At 37.0% G+C, this 21,933-nt stretch overlaps 1 protein-coding gene across 1 annotated transcript; it reads right to left on the bottom strand.

The window, feature by feature from the left end:
- Positions 1 to 11,179: 11,179 nt before the first annotated feature.
- ptger3 (prostaglandin E receptor 3 (subtype EP3)) lies at positions 11,180 to 20,578 on the bottom strand. Its single transcript, XM_008408108.2, has 2 exons — positions 19,623 to 20,578; positions 11,180 to 17,501 (listed from the first exon to the last, which is right to left on the bottom strand). The coding sequence occupies exons 1-2, from the start codon at positions 20,565 to 20,567 to the stop codon at positions 17,175 to 17,177; spliced, it is 1,272 nt and encodes a 423-aa protein (XP_008406330.2). The 5' UTR covers positions 20,568 to 20,578; the 3' UTR covers positions 11,180 to 17,174.
- Positions 20,579 to 21,933: the final 1,355 nt, after the last annotated feature.

Genomic DNA, 21,933 nt, shown 5'->3' on the forward strand with positions numbered 1-21,933 from the left:
AACGACAGTGCAGCAGTGGTCTCTGACTGGCAAGTCAACAACTAACACTTCCAGAATCAATTGTAAAGCACATACTGTGGGAAAACCAGCTGACCAAATCTGCTTGAGCCCCACTTCCGTTGCTAGGTGAGGGGGGGGGAGCTTAGCTGTGGTTGCTAGGTAACCAGGCAGTGCCCATTGATTGTGACCTAACAATCACAAGGACTTTGAAACACATCGTTTTCAAGACAAAAATAAAACCTATTGCCAGAAAATGGTTGCTTTGTTTTTAAGTGCTTGCCTATTTCTAGAAAAGGTTGAACTCAAATGGAATTACACAATTGTGCAAAAAGCGAATCTGAAGCATAAACGTTTCTTTTAAAATAATCATTTGCATTGTTGGTTATCATATAAAGTGGCACAGATTTATTTAAATGATGTTAAAGAAACATTTCATGAACATTTAATCAAGTCACTGTTGTTGCTCTCCTAAAAACAACTAATGATAACTTTTGAAGGAAGAGGTTATCATGGGATAATAACTTCTTGTTATTACATATAAAGACATAAGTTATAAATTGTATGTTTTCTTCTATAACCAGAAACATTGCTGATGAAATGGTTATGCTGTACAGTTTAAAGAGAATAAAAGGGTTAATGAAAAGAAGAAACAAATAAAAAACATCTGTATGTCTGTTGCAGGAAATTTGAGTTCCAGGTTTTCTTTCCAATATTCTAGACATAATGTGGCCTTAATTACCTCCATATGTTCCTGTAAAAGCCTATTTTCAGATTTAAAAATAGTTTAACCCATTAACATTTGTATAAAAAACCCCAACCTTTACCCTCACATTATTTCTTTCCACTTCACACCATCAACAGCAAAAGTAAAAACATGTTTATTTATTGAAATAAATTTCAACTCATAACTGTATGTGATTTTGCTGAATATCGGCATTTTGTAAACCACTTCCCTAAACTACTCAAATACTTCTCTGAATTTTTCACTCTGTAGGTAAAGGTTTTATGAAAACATGCAACTTGCCCTGGCATGGAGGTCTTCTCCTTGTTAATTCTGGTGGTAACTTTTTAATGCAAAACAAGGTTTGTTCTGTGGGCAAACTGTTAAATCTTTCAATTAGAAGAAGTCATTTCCCCCCAATGCAGACAAACCTCTATGTAAACCAAAGTTCTTGCATTTCCATTCATGTCACCTAAATAAACTTCCACTTTATGTTTAGATTGAAGCATTTTGTTTTTTATGATTAGAAATCATACAAACAAAATTAAGTAACGTAACATCTTCTGACTTTGTGGCTAAAATTATTTCTTTTTACACAATATATTTTAAAAAATAGCATAAATGCTTATTGGAAGATTAAAAACAAAAAAACCCCAAAACAATAACAAAGAAAATGTTAGATCCACATAAACTTCTGATAAAGAATTTCTCAAAGATCCATGACATTTGTTGCTTCCAATTATTTACAAATAACCTGAAATTTATTTTTCTTTTCATTATATTTCTCTCATTTAAATAAACAAATGGTTGCCTAAGAGGAACAGAAAACAGATGAAAGTATTCTTAAAGTCTCCAACCTCATCACATCTTCTGCACAGCCATGGAAAAACCACAGAACTCCACAAAGACAAATGGGAGGCACATCTTACGAAATGTGAGCTGATAATTTAAACAAATTAGAAAATTAGAGTATATCTTTTTGTGGAAAATTACAGCTGAAGGGCCTGGTGTGACAACTGGCTGCAGTGGAGCACTGATGGATATTTGTCTTACAATTGTATTACTGTCTTTATTGCAGCAGTATTTCTCTGGAGACTGAGCCTATAGTAAAATTCAGTCATGATTATGTTTTCTTTTACTGAGCTGTGTTGTTCAAAAGCCAAGGGGGAGCTTTTAGCCCTGTGTTTTACAAGGTTTGCACTTTCCATTATGTTACAGAAAACACAAAATTCTTCCCAGGTGTAGGCACTAATGGGCAAGGTCAGCTTTGAGAAGTCGCAGAGTTTTTGTACAATTGTTTTGTACAAAATGCGCTTCAGTTCCTGCTGTGTAAAATTTCAAATGAACTTTAATGAAGGGTATTGACCCAAAACTGTCTGACTGTAAATCAATTAGATAGATTGATTCCTGAAGGCTTGGTCGTTAATGCACAGAGGGTCTGGAGTCAATAACAGAAAACTGGAGTGTTTGTGTTAACATGGCGCTCATAAAACAAACATAAACTTATGCTTATGAAAGTTGCGTGAAGATACTTCATCACAACAGAGCCAGAAACCTAAATGAAATAAATACATAAAAACGGTGTAAATTCACGCCTGTGCACAAACAGGTTTCTATGAAAAAAGTGGGTGAGCCTCCTAAATCTTTTTAGACCAGAAGGGGCTCTTAAAGGGAGGTCATTATGTAAAATTGACTTGTTTGAGCTTTATGTCCTGCTGTAGTGTTACTCCCTCATCAAAAACAACTACTTTTTCCACAACGGAAAAAAAGCAATAATGTTTTCCAACATCTCATCAGATTGTGTTTTGAAGCAAGAATTAACCCCTAGTCTGCCAAGAGAAAAGTCTGTATCGTCCATTGCTGATGCTTGTGCATGTCGCTTGTTCGACAGATTTATCGACGTACCAGAAACGTGCAAAATACAAAGTACAATAAGTACATGGCGTGTGACGTAATTACCTCATACATTTTGGTAAATAAAGGGTGTTGTGTTTCTGCTTTATTTCACACCTGCTTTCTAGAAAACACAATATCCTCTTCAACTCTTAGCCCAAAACTCTGGAAAGTAAATGACTTTGACAGCCTCTACAGGTGAATCCATGCCACTGTATTAGTGTGAAGAAGAAAACTGTTAAGTTGTAGCTAATTTGTGGAGACAATCCAGAATGAAGGAGCATTTGGTGTAGTTTAGTGCCGAATAACATTTATCAGAGTGCCAACTGATGCATTACCGCAGGTGGAGACATTTTGCCGAAAAGTCCATTAAAATGTCAGTTTTCATAACTTTTTAATAAGAGTCTGCTTGACGATTGCTCCAAACCAGCAGAAGTAATGTTACCACAGCAACAGCGTAGAGTGGTGAACCTGGTATCAGTCCTTCTCATGTTTGCTCAGAGCAGCAGGATGTGGCGTCCTTACTCTACATACGACTCTGACAAACACAGGAGAGCGAATTAAATCCTTCTCCTCACCCCAGGTTTAATTTAGTGTTATTATGATGATGAGGTCTCTTGAGGCCTTTGAGGTTTCAAAAGCTTTATTGATCCACTACCAATAAAAAAGTCACATGGAGCATTTAAACCCTTCCTAGCCTTGGTGCTTACTTATGAGTCTGAGTTTAAACATGTGCGCACTTGTAAATACACTCACAAACCGATATAAGCATCTTTTTCTAAATGGTAATTTTCGTGTGATAACATGCCAGACATTTTTGAGCAAAGATTTGAGTTTGAGACTCCTTTAAAATTTCTGCTTCCAAGAAGCCAGGATTTCTGCTAATGTCATCTTAAACAATGTTTTTTTTCCATTTTAAGTGTCTTCTTACAAGAAAAAGAGAAGTAAGGACTATCTATAATAGAGACGCAGCATATAGAAGAATGGTCTCTAAGAAATAAAAACAAAATCCAGCAAAGACAAGAGACAATAATTGAGCAATGTCTTTCCCTCCATTGATCAATGCAGGTTTTCAGTTAATAGAGCATGGAAATCACCTTATTGGCACATATTGGTTGTGCAGTATTTTATGCCCCATGGCCTGTTTCATGTTTTGTGGTTTTCAGAGATTCTAGATTCTACTTTGGAGGGGCTAATAAATAGTTTATTTGTGGTTGCTTGTAACAAATTTTCTAGATTCCAGATCTGAAGTTGGCTCTTTGCATGCTCTCCTGTAACCAGCCCCTGGGTTCAGTGTTGAGAAGATTGTATGTCTGAGTAACTCAAATGGCCAATCTGGGAGTCAATACAAAACATCTTCTGAAAATGGCATATGATGGGCTTAAAAAAATACTGGTTTAAAAAGGATTAAGCTTTTTCTGAATTTCTGAAAATAATTTTTACATGTGGTCACTTCGAAGCAAAAGAAAGTCAAGTTCCTTGACAGCTAAACATAAAGTAGTGATGATGATGTAAGACCTTTACACAATACAGCACAATAACTAAGTTGCTGTGCTTACATGTGATCAGAGTCGATGATATTACTTATTTAATATTATGGTTCATCTTGATTCACAACTAATCCATAAAATTTGAATTAAACCCTAAATATTTCCTCACGGTGAATGCAGCAGCTCCTGTCTTTTTTTTCTTAATGCAAAGAAATGCACCAAATAACATCCATATGCATAAACACTCACACAGCGTTCTGCAACAATTATCTTAAAGACATCTCGTTAGGTGTTATTCAGCTAAACAACATCATACAAAACATTACCACTAACTACAGTATTTATGATCATTTGAAAAGCCTCCCACTTTTCCGTACTTTCAGGTTAATGAATGTGAATTTAAAGCAACTGTGAAGATGTAAATGAAAGCATACCATGTGGGAGAGCCAGAAGAAGAATCTTAATTGTGTGACTAATTACAGATTCAAAGACACAATAACGCCTGATGTTGAAAAGCAAAGTATTAATCTTACATTCTTTGATGTGGTTCTACACATTAGGCAGCACTCTATGGAAAGTTTTGTGTGCCATCACACATTACATGTCTTATTTTGCTTGTAGAAATTCTAAAGTACTGTGTTGTTAGATAATCAATAATGGCCTGAGGGAACAACCACAGATTATGAAACAAACCATGCAGAGATCACACCCTTGGCTTCTGCTCATTGATATTCAGAGAACACAGACATCTTAAAACACTAAAGACATTTTCTCATTAAAAGTTTTTTTCAGTTATTTATAGCTCTTCTTTTGAAAGAGCGGACTTGTGTGTGGTCCTTTCTAAATTTATTTTCCTCACCGGTACCTTCTGGAGAGGAACTCAAGTCTTCTTAATATTTACCTTCTTCAACACAAGCATCATAGTTTCGCTTACCGGGATTATGCCAGAGATATCAACAGGGTGATGCTGCGGGCTGCAGGCATGTGTTGCAAAAATGAGCAAACTATCAATCACATGTGACAGATTTTACTGGAGAAGAGCTGCACAGTGGGTGTGGGATAGATTTATGGCTTCATTAGTTTGTGTTAATGCAGCCTACAGATGGCATCAGCCACAAAAACAATGCGGCTGATCCTTTAAGGCCTATTTGATGTGACCAAAAGCTTAAATGCCCATTTTTATGATGTTTCTTTTGCAAATCAACTCTGTTAATCACCTCTGACATTTGTCTGTTGTTTGGTTGAAAACAGCAAGAAACTTCAACCAAACATGATGACTTTGATGTTTTCTCGCTGAACCTCGTTGTCGTCAACGAGGTACTAAAAAGCAGCTACATTTGATGTTAGGTCCACTCACTAGTTCAGCCAAATGTTTTTGACCACAGTTTGAGTATTTGTGTGAAAAGGCGTGGATGTTCCTGGATCCTCAAGGCAGTCAGTGGATGACCTGTTGACTCGTTGTGGTTGTTTACCTGACCTCAGGTCTCTCTGTCCTCACACAGAGCGCAGCAGGACAGCCTTGTCTTATTTTCCAGCACACAGTTGAACACCAAGAAAAACAAACTCAGCTAAGCTAAGCTAGAAGTATCCATCACTATGCTAATTAATTCAGTTATAGTCATGCCTTTGCTTCTTCTTGAAAGGCCCCTGGAGACGAATTATATCTATTAGATTAAAGAGACATTTATCTCTCTTAGCATAATGGTCTGTGGAAGGAAAGCATTACCAACTCATAGTGAACTACATCCTCTAAGAACATACCCACACAATTGTAAAAGTGGGAACTAGGATGCTCTGGAGTTACATTTATATCACAGTTACACACAGTTTTTGATGAGATAATTGTGACAAAGGTTACGATGCTGTAAGCTCTTTGTCCTATAAAAGTGTCAAAAGTTATATTTTCCTCAGCATTTTACCCTACCTACCAACCTGCAGTGATATTTGGCGGACAGAGAAACCATTCCCAGACTTGGCTTGATTCATCATTCATTCATGATTTAAACAGAGCAGACCGGGACATTCATACTTTGATACTTATATTGGACATATGTATTGTTGATTCAGCTGTTGCCATCTCTTAATTTGTTTCTTTGATATTAATTGCAATGATTCTGGGATTCAAATCTGCACCTAAAACATTATGCAGCCAAGCAACTATTAATTACCCTTACATTCCTATCAGTATATAAATCACAACCTAAACCTTTGGGAGGGATGTAATTCCATAAAGAGAGTTTTTATAACTTTGTTCTTGTCAAAAATAAAGTAAAAGTATTCCTACCTTATTTTCACAAAAAAAAGCACCAATTGCAAATGTACATTCTATTCTTTTCTTTTCTTTTCTTTTCTTTTCTTTTCTTTTCTTTTCTTTTCTTTTCTTTTCTTTTCTATTCTATTCTATTCTATTCTATTCTATTCTATTCTATTCTATTCTATTCTATAACATTGGATATCAAACACTGAATTTGCACAAGGTTTCATCTTCACATCAAGTATAACATATTTTTTATGTGTACAATCAAAGCCAACTTGTCAACATTATTCTTCCTGTTGCTATCTTCATGGAGGATATACTAACCTCAACTGTGAGGAACAAAGTCTTTTAGCTGGCTCATTTAAATGTATTGTACGCATATATTGCCCCAACTCAGCAATAAAAAGTCACTACAGTATGCAAAGCCAGGAGACTGAAGCCAGTGATTTCCATGATCCATGACTTTAAGCTTACAAATTACTCACAAGTGACACTGAGGGCAATGGAAAGTGTATTGAGCTTTGATGAATGAAATGCAAAATGTAATCTTTAATAATAAGTTTGGATAGTTGGACCACAGTCAACTGGGAATTTAAAAAGGCATTTTCTATTGGAATCCATTGAAATTTTCATGTTTGATCCCCATATTCATATGTTATGAATAGGAATCATGTATGTTCCTAAAAATCTAGTTAAAATGCATAGAAGGGTGAGTCTATTTAATCACTGAATCATGCAGAAATTTCAGTTATTTTTCTTTAAAATTTTTTTTTAAAAATTTATAGTTCTTTCCACGTCACAATAATTTTATTATCAAACAAAGCACAAAATTGAAAAAAATTTTTTTGAATATCTGAGAAAGGCATCAGAAGAACAATGTTTTATTTATCCTTATTTCACAGTTATTCAATAAAGTGAAGCTGACATTGAGATAAAAACTCTTCTTGTACTAATAAGAGCTTTAAATTAGGCATTTTGGATCAATTGAAGATTTAGGTTGTCTGTTGGAGGACTTTGGAAAAACAATTAACTTGGCTTCAGTTAAGTCAAAAATAAATTAAATCAATTTCTTATCACAGGACAAGAAAGCTTTTAAAGGTTTTTATTAGCAAAATAAAAAGGAAAAAAAATAGTGCAACAGTGCAAAAAGTATAATGTTGTTTAAGGATTTTGCAACAATAAAAACCCCTGCAGTAAACAACTTAGTGATTTCATAGTTTCTGGTGTTTTTCTGTGTATTTAGGTATCTTTGATCTCTTGGTGTGTTAACTTTTCAGCCCATAACTCTAGGGTTAAAGCTGTTCCACATTCTGGATCACGGTTTTCTGATCTTGAGCTGTTTTCCATATGGAAGCAGATAAAAGACTTTTCTAAATGTGTTTGTTTGATGCCCAGGAATGTATACCTTTCCTTCTTGTTCTTTCCCTCTGTTGTAGTATACGGCTTCTCAACCCGAGGCTGTCCCGGCTTGTTGATGTGCCGCTGTCAAACCTCAGAAAATCAACAACAACAGCAGCAGCAGCAAAGTGAAGTAAAAGGTCCTGTAGAAAGCGCTCCTGTGTGAAAATTTATTCAGTGTACGTTCAACATTTTATACCAGGTTTTAAACTCATAATCATACAATTATGTATAAAAAATATTTTTATGATATTTTGAAAAGGGCGCTAGAACACTCAAGTACTTAAAGCAAAACTTTCTGATTTGGTTCTTCTTTGCTCAATGTGGTGAGGCTGAAGATGTAAAAGATGGAAGTTTGTCCAGAGGCTGATAGAGAGAAGAAGTTGTTTTCAAATCAAATGTAATACAGAAGGATGTTGTTGTGGAAATTTTCCTTTAACAAAGAGTGAGGGAAAATGGTTTCAAGGCCCAAAGAACCATAGAAAGAATATATTCTTAATTGGTATTTATTCGAAGGCTCTATAGCGTTGGAAGTCTCTGCTCACTGATCGCAGTCAGGAGAAAGAGCCTCGAGCAGAACACAGCTCACACTTTTATCGGGAGAGTTTCATAGTTTGATAATCTACTTGGTTACAGAACAGACAGCAGACAGCAAAAAAGAAACAATTCAATGACTTAATTGTAATCCTATGGCCAGAGAATATAAACTCCTTCAGAAGTCTTTTTCATGAGCTCATGCATCACACAAGAACCATAATACTGTTAAGCACAGATTCAGCTAATTACCACAGTAACCTTAAAAATTTCCCACTACAATATGAAGAGCAAAACTATGTAAGATTATGTGATACTCCAAACTTTCACAACTTTCATAGGTTTTTGATTTCATGATCTTGTGTAGGATTATTTAGTAACCTGTTTTTGAAGATACTGTATTAATCTACATGAAGTCGGCCTTGTCTGTCACGTGTTGTTTAAGATAAATGTGCAGACTTCCACGGTTTACATAGTCTGCACATTTCCTCTGCTTTCTCTTCTTCATGAGGTGTTAAATGTTGGGTTTTTTTTACAGTATCATGTGAAACATATTTAGAAATATGAATGAATGTGCCTGTCTGTAAAGATGACTTAGCCTAGCGCATGCACCTGAGCAGTTCTTTTTTGCTCACATTCTCACATTTCTGCAAGTTTTTTTTTGTGTGTCTAAAAACACTAAACACAAGATGACACAAAAAATTATTAGACTTTCTAAGTCTTATTATAAAGTCTAACAAGACTTTCTAATTGTGCAAAGCTTAAGTTCTCAGATAATTTCATTGCATAAGTTGGAGGCTTCTCGTCAAAGAAAAAGAAACCACAATCCCTGTTAAATTCTAGCTTTTCACCAACATGTATTTTGCACATTTGTTGTGTTTTAGAAATATTCTTAATTTTTATCAGCATGTTCAAGTTTTTTTTTTTATATGATGAAGTTGTGGAATATTAATATAATTTATTTAAACATATCCTCAGACACTGTATTTTGATATTCCTTCTCATGGAACCAACAGTGAAAAAAATAACAATTTATCATATTATCAGACTTTATTATCTCTTAATTCATCAACTATTTGAAGCTTCTCACCTGATACACTCTGAGTAAGGGGTGATATGCAGCACTCAGTGTTGGCCACAAAGCAACCATTCATTGGTGATTTTTATCTAGGGTGGACTGAATCATAATTTCCCAGCGAACAATAAAACAAGAGAGTAGAAATAAATATTTTACCACACTTTATGTTAGTACTTTCAGCAACACTTTAGCAGCAGTTACAATTTGTCACAAATAGCATACAAAGCACTGTTTTACACTGTCAGCTTAATATTTCAGGCTGTCTTTGATTTTGTGATAGTGTGTTCAAGTGCTTGGTGTTGCTCGACTTAATCAGATTTCCATATTAGAGAAGAAAATGTAGGAATGTAATGACGAAAGACTCCATCGGTCCATTATCCGAACACGCTTGTGAGGTTACAGTGGGGACCGTCTCCAGCGGTCATTGGGGTGGGGTACAACCTGGACAGGTCGTCAGTCCGTCACAGGGCAAACATGCACACATGCACAACTGATGTCAATTGTCCTTGAGATCAGTTGACCTAACAGTCATATTTTTGGACTGCAGGAGGAAGACAAGATACTACTGAATAAATATTTCAAATGATTCTTTCTGGGAGAAAATCTGCCATACGGTAAAATGCACATCTCTGCAGACGGGCTTCTTGAACATGACAGTGGGTTTACTCCAATTAAGTAGATACACAGTCAACAGACCCAAATCTAATTGCACAAAGTCTGGATATAATGCTCTTGCTTCAGGACTTACTTAAAGGGAGCTCAATTTAAAATCGAAAATGGATTAAGGATGTTTCCAGGCTTTAAAATCACATCAGTTGAAAGGTTTATGCATTTTAGACTATGCCCTTCACTCTGAATGGAGACCACTGTATTAGCATAAGGAGCTCAGCTCAAAGTCAATTGTACGGAAAAGTTAAGCTTATATATCATCGCCTTCCTGAAATAATGGCCAAAGTCATCTTTTTCCAAAAGTTTCTTTTCTGTTGTTTTACCTAAGTCATCATTTGGGAAAAAGGAGGTGGTGACTTTTTTTTCTTTTCTTTTTTGCCAAAACTACTTTTGGAAAAAATGACTTGGAGCATCATTTTAAGGAGGTTTATCCTACTTGTAGTGGGTGTCATTTACTGTCTGTTGGACAGTTTTGTGGTTAATATTCTTCCCTTTGATTGTCTAAGCCAGGACTCCTCAAATCCAAGCATCAAATGCCACGTCTTGTAATTTTTAGATGTGTCTCTGCTTCACCACACCTGAGCTAAATATGAACATTGTTAGCAGGACTCTGGAGATCTTCACTACATACTGATGAAGTAATTCAGCCATTTGATTTGAGTGTGTTGGGCCAGTGACACATCTACTAGTTGGAGGACAGCAACCCATAATGTAACATTTTTGTTTTAAATAAAATCTGTCGTTTGGTTGTCCAGACAAATTGTAGAGTTTTCATCTCTTTTTAATTGAAATAAATGAACTCCTAGGTTATACAATTATAGAGACACACCTGAGTTATCGAAATTTATTACGGCTTCTCATCTATTCTCGTTTAAAGCTTATTATGGCAACAATGATATTGGAGCTGACAAACCAGGTCACTTCAACCTATTCCTGCGTTTGCATTATTTATCTTCATTAGTGAAAGAGGAAGTGTTTCGTCCCCTGACTACAAGGTGGTTTCTGTTGTCCAAGCAAAACAGATTTATTTTCAGGGGATTTTGTTACTGCCTATTTTGTTACTGCCTGAGCTTCAACCTTTTGCATGATACAAGATAATGTCAGTGCAGCAAAGAAGGAAATTCATGTTAACAAACTGCTAATACCATATTGATCTTTTTATTAGCCCGTTAGAAACACAATGCGTAAACAACAAAGAAGCCTACACATGCTTTTCAGTGGCCAGCAGCAAAATACATTCACAAAGTTGAATATATTTAGAAGAAGAAAATTACATCTGAGTCATTTTGTTTAGCACAAAAACACGCATAATTGAACAGGGTGTCTTTTGCATTTTACTGCACTTTGTGAAAGAACTTGATTAATTTCTACTTTCTTGTTATTTGGGATTATAGTACTTTAAGGACTTTGTATATTTGAATAATTAACAATAGTGGTAATTATCATTCCGATTTTATTTCTGCTATGTGGTTCCAGTTAGTCAGAGTGCAAATGCAAAAAAAGTTACATTCAACAGTCAAATTGCTAATGTTTCCAATGTGTTTCTGCATCTTACTGCCTGGTTCAGCCCGACGTCTTTGAGAACACGTTCCACTTGCAAAACAATGTTCACTTTACCAACGCCAGTCATTATTTACAATGAGAATAAAGACACATTAATATTTAATTATAAAACTAACTGAGACTGCAGGAGCTCTCGTAGTGAAAAACTACGCTTTTATTTTTAATTGAATCACTTCACACAATAGCCATTATGCCACATAATGACTAAAAGGAGGGCTGTATGTTGAACTGATACAGAACAGAGACATAGATATCAGGAAACACCTGGCTGGGTAGACAGCCATTTCTGTTTTCATTTCAACAAGGAATTACGTAAGCCTTTTGAAGATGAAAAATTACACAAGATTGCACAAGTCTACAGCGTTGCTCACTCAGTGCATAAGAAATAAAACAAAGAAACAAACTGAAGTGGGATGCAGCCCTCATCTAACAACTGTTTTCAAAGATTTTTTGGAATTTAGACAACTTTGATCAGTGATATGCACAGGCATCACGTGCACAAATACATCTGAGACATTTGGTCACATAGGTTTAGACAAACGTGTTTCTGTCAGCACAGAAGATCCAGGTTTGCTCTTAAAAATGGACTTAAGGAGAACTTTCCTGTTGGTGCATCTTACTTTTCTGGTCATTTGTTTGTTCTACATAGTTTCTGAAAACAGGTCATTATGTGCATTATCTGTAAAATGTTTATGATTTTTATACCACCAGCAGAATTAGAAAAGCAAAACAAAGACTGGAAATGTCCTATCCAGTTCTTATAAACAAGAACAAGGTCATTTTGTAGGAAACAAGTTTACATGACAAATACAAATGGGAAGATAAAGTTATGGCATTTTCTTTTACAAATATAGAATTAATGATATACATACAATACATATTTACTACATTTTAAAATTTGACTAATCCATCTAGTATCCTGTTGAAGATATTAAACCAAAGTGAATCGGTCTTTGAGACTCGCCACGCAACCACACTCTTATCAGACATTCTCTCCTTATCAAAAACATCTCAAGACACCAAGGTCATAAGGCAATCAGTAAATCACTTCCATGCATTAGTGTCTGAGAGCAGGCCAACTAGCATTTCTGGATTTGGTCATTATGTAATTGCACTCTTCCCAATGATTCTGGTGCAGAATGAATGTGTGTGAATGCCCCTCGGGAGTGGCCTGCTCGCAACAAAAACAAATAATTTCATCAGGTCACAGACTCAAACGTAGTAATTCTTACAGTCAAGGATGATTATCGCTGTTCTCCTGAACAAAGATAATCGCTGTTTACGGACACTCTTGTGAAATGTTGCATACACTGGCACATTGAAAGATTTATGCTACACAAGCTGAAATGTGAGGAAATGAGGGGGAGTTTCTGCAAAATTTAAAATCTTGTTGCATCTTTGCAAGTGCAGATTTCACTGTAGAGTTGCCAGGAACCAGGAACATTACTTCTGCTTTGATATCACTTTTTTGCTTTTTCTACATATTTAAGGATACATATATTAACTCGCTTACAAAGGGAACTTTAATGCTCTGTGAACATCCCTAATTGGTCAGATAACCATTGACTTAAATGATCTGAAACATTTATTTTCAGTTTCAAGTATGAAGTATGCCGAGGTTAGCACTGTCTGAGATCTAGTAATATTATTAGGCTGTTTCTGAGTCACAGCTGCAGCAGTTCTGCAGCAGTGGTGCACATGTGAGGTATACATGATATGTACAAGCGGTGACACACATATAACAGGATATTTTTACATGTCCAAAACATTTGTGGCAGCCTGCTTTGCTTAAAGATCAAATTGTGTATGTACAATGTAAACTAAGTAGACGTTTAAGCATAATTTCCCCACAGAATTAAGTTTTCCTACTGTACTGAAACGTAAGGCAGCTGGGTCATAGTGAGATAGAATAATTTATAAACATATATTACGTACATTTCCGGTAAATTTCTAAGTAAGGCCAAACATTATCTCTGAGCTTTGTGGGTCCATAAAGAGGATTTTTTGATATTCTCATCCCATAATACCCTCGGGTGGACCTTGGATCAAATGTTCATACATAATTCATGAGGAAAGCTGGGTTGCAGTACAACAGGAAATGGTCTCAGTAAATATTGCAGTGCATCTTACTACATCTTACTTACTGGTCAAATTAATTACAATCCTCACACTTTCCCTTCCAGAGTAGGATGCTTTGCTCTTGAGCATCCACTGTAACATGCTGGCCCAGTGTGCTTTAAAGGCACTCCTTATATTAATTCATTTTATCAAGCCGCTTCGGTAGGACTGAAGCTATTAAATGTTGCAGCTTCAAGTGTAATGTGATTAGGTTGTATCCTGAAACATTATTAATATTCATTCTTTCAAATGTAAACCATAAAAGCACCGAGCTGCCTGTTTGCGTTCGTGTTAACTGCTGCAGGTGGACATTTGCTCGGGATAAATGCTGCTAATGCACAGCCACACGCTCAATTAGTTTCAATATTAATTCAGGTGAAAACCACTTACACCAAAGCGAATCCATTTATATGTAGTGAAACTGAGTAATTGTTGAGGAAGACATTATTTTTTTCTTTCTGTTCAAAACCACATCTACATAATGCAGTGAAATCCATAGTAATCATGGCTGATTCATTACGGTGTAAAGTGTTTTGATTTCTCTTAACCTCTGATTTTTTTTTCTCATCTAACAGGTTTTAGTAAACAGTGATAAGCCCAGTTTGGCTCTGTTTCTCTCAGCAAATGAACAGTTACTTGGAAACAGGAAAAAAAGAAAATCCTCATCTTTCACATCGCTTTCAGAGATAACAATTTCCGATAGGGTCATTATCACTGAGCTTGTGTGTCTTCTCACAGTTAAAAGGCAAAGGCAAAACCAGGCACGGATGATGGTGCACATTAGCCTAATCTGATTGGTTCATGTGCAGAGGAGGCAGAGAGGTGGGCTAACTGCTAGAGACAGTCAAGGTCAAAGGTCCATGTGACATGTCTTATGTTGATCTCACTTTATCCAGACATGAAGAAAGTATATACAGTGTGGAAATGATGCCACTCTAGAATTAATAATATTGAATATCATAACAACACAGCTATTAAAATAAAGGTACATTTTGCAATATCAACAGTTACCCTTCATTTTTTTCATATTGACGTTTAGAGAGTTGGGACAGAGATCAAGCCACCTCATTATAAGGTACATCGATTCCATCTGAGCCCTCTTGACAAATTGCACTTTGTGTGTAAAAGCTGTGAATAAATAACCCTGTTTAGCAGGAGCACGGGGATTAAACCGAGTAAATTCTGCTGACTCTGAGAGAAAACAGAGTACACTACGATACACCCAAAAAACCCAAGAAAATGAGTCGATATACTTTACGAAACAACAATGTCACCACCACATTTCACAGAATCATTTCTGCTTCTTTTCGTTTTTTTGATTTGTCAGTTGAAATTCACTTTGAAAGTCCCAACAAGAGGTCAACTGTCAAGTACAACACAAAACACATGGAAACAATGAAAGCGTAGGTAATATGAATATACAAACCAATTTCCTCATTTTCAGTCAAAACTACAAAACAATAAGAGAAACCTTGGATGAGAAAAGCTTTTGTATAATAATGTTATCTATATTATTAAAACTAATTAGACAGTTCAGGATTTTACGTGAGGTACTGTTGGAAGGTAATTGTCTTAGCTGTAAATATCTTACCTGCAGTAGAGAAATTAATAAGTTTTGTGAAATTCAGATTTGCTGATTAATACTGAAGCTAACAGCTAGTTCAGGGCTCTACAATCTGTGGCGTTTTATGTCCTCCATGGCTCTCAATACGTTTTGTCAATAATTGGGCTTTTTCCCACTGACTTTGATTCCTCCAATAAAATTTCAACCAGGCCAATCAGTGAACAGAAGGAGAAGCTTAACCAATGGCTGCAGAGGAAGCGAACGAAGCCATTCAGTTGACTGTGTCTCTCTTCTAAGTGGAGGATAGTTGTTTAGAGAGAATGCAATTTCTGGTAAGCTTTGTAGCATCAAACTGGCACATTACATACATCATGGGTAAACCTTTGCCACTGGATTAAATTAAAAACTCCAACAGAGTTCAAGCAAGCAATTAGCCAACAGCCAAGAACCCAGACCCTCTGTACGAAGCAAAGTGTAGAACAAGAGGCTGGTTTCTTACCGGGCTTGTGTTTTCATTCAATGTCTACATAGAATTCCCACAACAGAATCACATATAGCACTTTGGCGTTTCTCCCTTTGGCGCCACAATAATTTAGTGTATAAATGCTTTACTTACTCCAATTTCAGTAACACAGGAAGGTCACTGCTGGTGCACCACCTCCAACCTCCTTTTTCAGGGTAAACAATCATTGCTCCTTGTGTTATCAATGTTAAAAGGTATGGAATATATACATAAAAAACAAACAAAAAAATCATTTGCTATGATGCTGTTGAGAAGGAACTTGTTTTAGGAGGTTTCAAGTTTTAAGCTCCTTTTATCTAGGCCCTCTTTGACCAACTATTAGCTTTACACACAAACTTATATACATTTGTACTTCAGATACTAACCACTGCAGGCAAAACCTTAATTAAAAATCCATATACATAAAACAATTTAAATATGACAAATATAATTTCAAGTGGTCAGTTTTAAACATACTGTATACAGTGCACCTTCTTTGACGTATGTTATATAAAACCATAACATGTTATTAACTGGCTGGTGCAGACTGTACAGTTCCCTAACAAGCAGTTTTGTGCCATGACCTCATAATGTCAGTCACCGCAAGTATACACTCCATTCCCTAAGTCCTTGACACTTTATTATCAGTTTCTTGGGTTTTTCAAACAAATACTGCAGAAGAAGGTCTACATGTGCAATGTATTTAATGTTCAGGATGAGACCTGCCAACAAAGCTTCACATTTATTAGTCCTGGCTGGTAGTCAAGAAGCGCGATGTGCAGGAAGGTATAAATTTGCAACAAGTGGAACCAGACAGATAAATTCATTAGGACAAAATCTTACAGACACTAATAAATAACAGTATATTCAAACCATAGGCTCCAGTTTAGAATATATATTTTCTTTAAATATGGTTCCTTCTTGAGCAAAATGGCCTGCATCACAGAAGAGAAAGCAAAGTTATTTACAACATATTTTCAGCACTTTTCTCATAGTCTTCTTCATTCAACAAAACTTACATTAGATAGTCTTGGAATCAACCCATTGCCTCAAATGAGTTATCAGTCAGCAGTAACCCTCATGCAGATGTTGCATCTATCAAAAGTTTATATAAACCTTGGTCACAAGAAAGTTCTGATGGCCGCACAGCAGCCAGATTTAAGGGATGGCAGAGTCATGCAATTCACATGCTGGTTCGATAGCCTTCAATGAAATGTGTTTTAAACAAAACAGATGCCTGTACCTGTACAGGAGGCTCAGCTGCATCCCACTGCACAGTCCTGGTGTAGAAGGTTATGCACTTATTTGCTTTCCTTTTTTATTCATTTAGTTCTGAAAGCATTTCGACCAACAGGTCATAGGATGGTAATTATTGCCAAACGCTGATTTAGTTACTTGTCGATTTACAAATGTTGTTGCCTTGTTGATTCTGTTTGTTGAGAGCATCCAGTGCCGTCTGACTCTCCTTCCGATCGTCTACGGAGCAGTTGGAGACGGCATTGGCCATGATGCAGAACTTTCGCAGGAGGATCTCTCTCAGGAGCAGGTAGACCCACGGGTCCAGGATTTGGTTGAGGGAGGCCAAACGTATTGCAGTCAGAAAGAAGTCGCAGTCGAGATTTGAAACTTTGCTCTGGACGGAAATGAATGTTGTGTTTGCTGACTTACATTCTTGGGAGGATACTTGACTGTAGATCATCCTCAGCAGCAATAACTGAGGAGAAATATTGGGACATATTTTAATATCTAGAAGCTGTGGAGGGGGAGAGGGATTGTTTGGGTAAACATTACCTTCAAAAAACATATTTTGGAAAGAAATCATGCATGTAAATTGATCGCTTTCCAATTGATACCTAACAAAAGAAAGGTTTGCAACTCTTGCAGTCTGTGAATTCAGTTTTTTCTGCTAAGTGCTTTGGCTTTTATTAATATCCCTGGTGTGGTTGACAATGCATGACCTCATAGCCCAGTGGCCAGACCCTCTCGCAGGAATCTCAAGTGGATTACCGCGCTATACAAAACATGGAGGTAGCATTTGAAATGAATCCAAGCAGATATATTTGTTTTCTAAATCATGGAATGGAGATGTTGTTTGACTTTATAATTGGAAACCCTAATGACCCTAAGCTTTGTGGTCTGGGTTATGTGTTTTGTGGTGTGCCTGCCCCTTGTGTTTCTTCCCTGTGCAGGTCATTGTGATACAAAAGGCTGCCAGTTTCCTCTTTAAAGTCTCTCTTACTCTCCACTCCTCCTGGCACGAGTGGTGCGGCATCGTGCTCTGCTGATAGGCCTTCATCTGCTCCTCATGCACATTTGGGTTTATCTATACTTCCGCATTCCAACAATCGCACATGCATATCCATAACACACACAAGCATCTGCATTACTCCACTGATTCTAACATGTGTTTTATACGTGTTTTATAAATATTCCTTTGGTTCCTTTGACCCACTTTGGTCTCCCGTTTTTGCAGTGACCCTGAGCCAGTCATAACAGAAACAACAAAAAGTGTATAAGACGTTTGACTGTACAGATGAGTGAAACAAAGAGCATACAGTGAGTTGCAAACCTAACTGCACCCTTTTCACATTGTCATGTTACAAGCACAAGATGGTGCAGAATTATAAAACGGAACGGAAATATGACACGGTTTCCTTTTTTTGTCACAAACAAAGATTTGAAAAGTGTGCTGTGCATGATGTGTATTCAGCCCTCCTGAGTCAACACTTTATAAACCCAGTTTTCCCTTTCACAACCGGAAACCTGTGTGTTTCTACCATGTTTACATGGTCTTCTTTGTAAAATAGCTAAGGTCTGTTGAACTTCAGTTTTCAAGTCCCGTCTGATTCATTTTAAAACATGATTAAGCTTTGTTCAAAGCTTAGTAACTTAAGACAAGTCATTAAGCTTGTTCTAATCTTAATCACAGGGCTTTAGACATGACCACTGTTTAAGGTTGTGACCTTTTTGTTTAAAGTCTGTTCTTCAGAAACATGAATCTCTGCTGGAGTTTCTCTCTGTAGCTCCTCCAGAGTTACAATGGGCCTTTTGGTTGTTTCTTCTGATTAATAAATCTCTTCTTACTCTACAATTTAGGTGGACGGCAATGTCTTTGTGGCTTAGCAGTTGTCTGTAATTTTGACTTAAATTGCATTAAGTTATGCTGCTCAATGATATATTCAAAGGTAACTCTGCTTTAAACATCTCTGCAACTTCATCCCTGAGCTGTCCACTGGGCTTATTGCTCTTTGCAATGCTGACTGTTCTCTAATGTTCCCCATTACAACTCCTCTGAGGCCTTCGCATATCAGCTGCATTTATATTCAGATTAAATTATATCAGCTGTAGGATTTATTTAGGCCTGTTATTTGGAGTACATGTGGAGGTAAATGGATTTAGAGGCATCAGACTAAAAGAAGCCAAATATACACAAGCAATACATCTCAGATTTTTATTTGCTAGCAATTTCACTTATGGAGTACAGTTTGTTAATCTTTAACAGAAGATCCTGATAAAATGCATGTTTGTTGTAGCCTAATAAAATGTGAACAAGTTCAGAGGATATTAATACTTTTGGAAGGCTTTGTGGGTTATGTGTTGGAGTCACAAGGCTGCTTTTGCTCCTTTAGCTGACCTGCAGAGAAATCTGAGCATCTCCAGAGATGCAAAGCTCTTAATCTGTTCCTAAAAGGCACTCCATCACATAAAAAAGAGCCAAGCGAAAATCTTTGGTTAATTTAACTGCGCATCAAGGGACTTTACTAAATAACAGAGTTTTTTTTTTTAAGGTTGTTAAAGGAAAGGCAGCAGAGCAGTAGCCTGAAATAAAACCTACCAGCAGAGGAGACCAGCAAATAATCAGGACGCACATGATTCCTAAGAGCTGAATTACAGTCTCCGTGGTGAGACGCTCCCACTGCTTTGAAGACTGGGATGCACCAGTCTTTGTTTTACACCGGATGATCAAACCTCGGATGGTCATCACATTGCAGGATAGTGTCACAAGTAGCGAGAAAATCCCAAGAACAGCGAAAGTGATGGCGAAAAACACATTGCCAGGAGCCTCACTCTTCCCCGTGCTGATGAAGCACCAGGTGCCCGGCCACTGGTTCGTGTACTCCCCGATCCCCGCAATAGGCAGCAGAGAGAAGAGAAACCCAAGACACCATATGGCAGCCAGTGTCAGCTTCGTCATGCTCGTCTTCATGTGATTAGAGTACCAATGGGGGTTTGTTATCGCCATCGCCCTTTCTAAAGCCATGGCGCTGGCCAAAAAGAGAGAACACAGCCCGAAAGTTGTCATACAAACACCGAAGTATTTGCACAGCTTCCCAGTATTGTCAATTGCGCACCAGTTCAGATCAGCCAGGTAGACCGATATAACAACTGGACTCGTCAAAAGTTGTCCGAACAGATCAGTCAAAGCCAAAGATCCGATGAAAAGCAAGAAAGACTTTTTTCTTCTGTTTTCCTTTTTTCTGTATGATATGTACACCAGAATGAGAGCCAAAGAGTTGCCAACTACGCCAGTGACCATCATGGATATTGGAAATCCAACAGATACATTCCCACCGGCATTCGTCTTGTTTTCGCAAACTTGGAGGGAAGCGTTGGTGCACCCTGTGCCTTTAGCAGTCATTTTTGCAGCCTCTGGGGTGTCCACGGCAATTCTTGAGGGAACGAAAATCTTAAATGCTGCGAGTATCTCGCCTGAATACGCCCAGCATCTTCTTGAGCTGCCCGCTTCTCTAAGTGAGGACAGTGCGTAAAGGCGCATCATGGCTTTACGCGCTGGAGGCGGGACTACTTATCGTCAAGGGCGAGTAGGGAGCTGATACTGCCAGTAAAAACGAATAAATAATTAATATAAATTAAAGGAACTCTTTCAGTTCTGGCTATGGCTTTCTCGTGTTATTTTACCTTGCAAGTGGCTCTAAGGATGAGAACAATTTGAAAATCTTCAGCATGAATCAATCTGAGTGCAGTAGGAAAATAAAGCACATTTTAGGGAACATTGTTTACGCTATGCATAATAAATTATTGCAACCTCACATTCATCTCTATTCTAAGGCAATTAGAGAATTTAGCCAAAAAAATAGATATTTCCTCTGTTCATTATCTAAACAAGGATTATTTCCACATATTATGTCTCCAAATTGTTCATTTGTTTCACATATTTCAGTGAGCACAAAATCTTTATTACACGTGGAATTTCAAGATCTAACTTCTGTCGTTTGATGATCATTGCTCACAGCTTATAAAAATCAAACAAAAAAATAGTTCTTAGAAAATTGGATTAGAAAGTAACAGAAATGCCTTCCTTCTAAAATCGTGTCTGAACTGCATGGACTAGTGGGAGCTCCTTTTGTATGAACCAAAGCATCATTGATTCGCCTGTGGGTTTGTTGAAGTGTTAAAAAGATCTGAATTAAACTATTCAAGCAATGTAGGGTTATGTGCTCTAAAATCTCCAAGTAGATTCAGATGACCAAGAGATTTCTCAAAAGCATCACTGACTTGATCCGGACTAATTTCCCAAGGAATTTACACAATTTAACACTAATATGAGAACAGGATTTTGGACCACTCGGTTTTTCTGCTTGGCCCAAGATCCTTTTGAAAATGTCTCTCCATTAAAGAGTGGCTTAACACAAAGAACGCAGTAGTTCTCGCCCATACCCAGAACGGACGACTGCAGATTCTGTCCACTCCTTGCAAATGATCTTCCCGATTTGTTTCACAAATCTCAGGATTGTTATCCATTTTTGTTATCCATTTTCTTTTTTCACTCAACTTTCCTATAAACAACCAACTCATCTAGCATTATTCACTGTCTGCTTTATTAAGCATAGTGTCCTACATGATTGTAGACAATAAGATGTCTGCACAGAAGTTAATTTTTATTGTTTCGTAAAATTCCAAAATTTGAGTTCGTCAACCGTAAGAACTTAAAAGTGAAATAAACTGCTCAATTACTTGTTTTAACTTAGACGCATCACTTCATTTTCTCCCCAGAACCTTAACTTTTAATCAGTTCTCTGTGAGCAGCGATCCTTTTCTACTCGGAGAAAACCTGCCACCTGTTGATCACACTGGGATCTGCAAGAGTAGCTACCATGAAATCAGAGTGTATTTTTATTGAATAT

The sequence above is a fragment of the Poecilia reticulata genome, linkage group LG4 (assembly GCF_000633615.1).
Source record: "Poecilia reticulata strain Guanapo linkage group LG4, Guppy_female_1.0+MT, whole genome shotgun sequence".
Taxonomy (NCBI): domain Eukaryota; kingdom Metazoa; phylum Chordata; class Actinopteri; order Cyprinodontiformes; family Poeciliidae; genus Poecilia; species Poecilia reticulata.

Coding starts and splice junctions, on each gene's coding strand:
- ptger3 (XM_008408108.2), bottom strand. CDS start 20,567: ATGATGCGCCTTTACGCACTGTCCTCACTTAGAGAAGCGGGCAGCTCA. Junction 17,502..19,622: donor TTTGCTGGTCTCCTCTGCTG/GTAGGTTTTATT, acceptor ATTTCTCCTCAG/TTATTGCTGCTGAGGATGAT.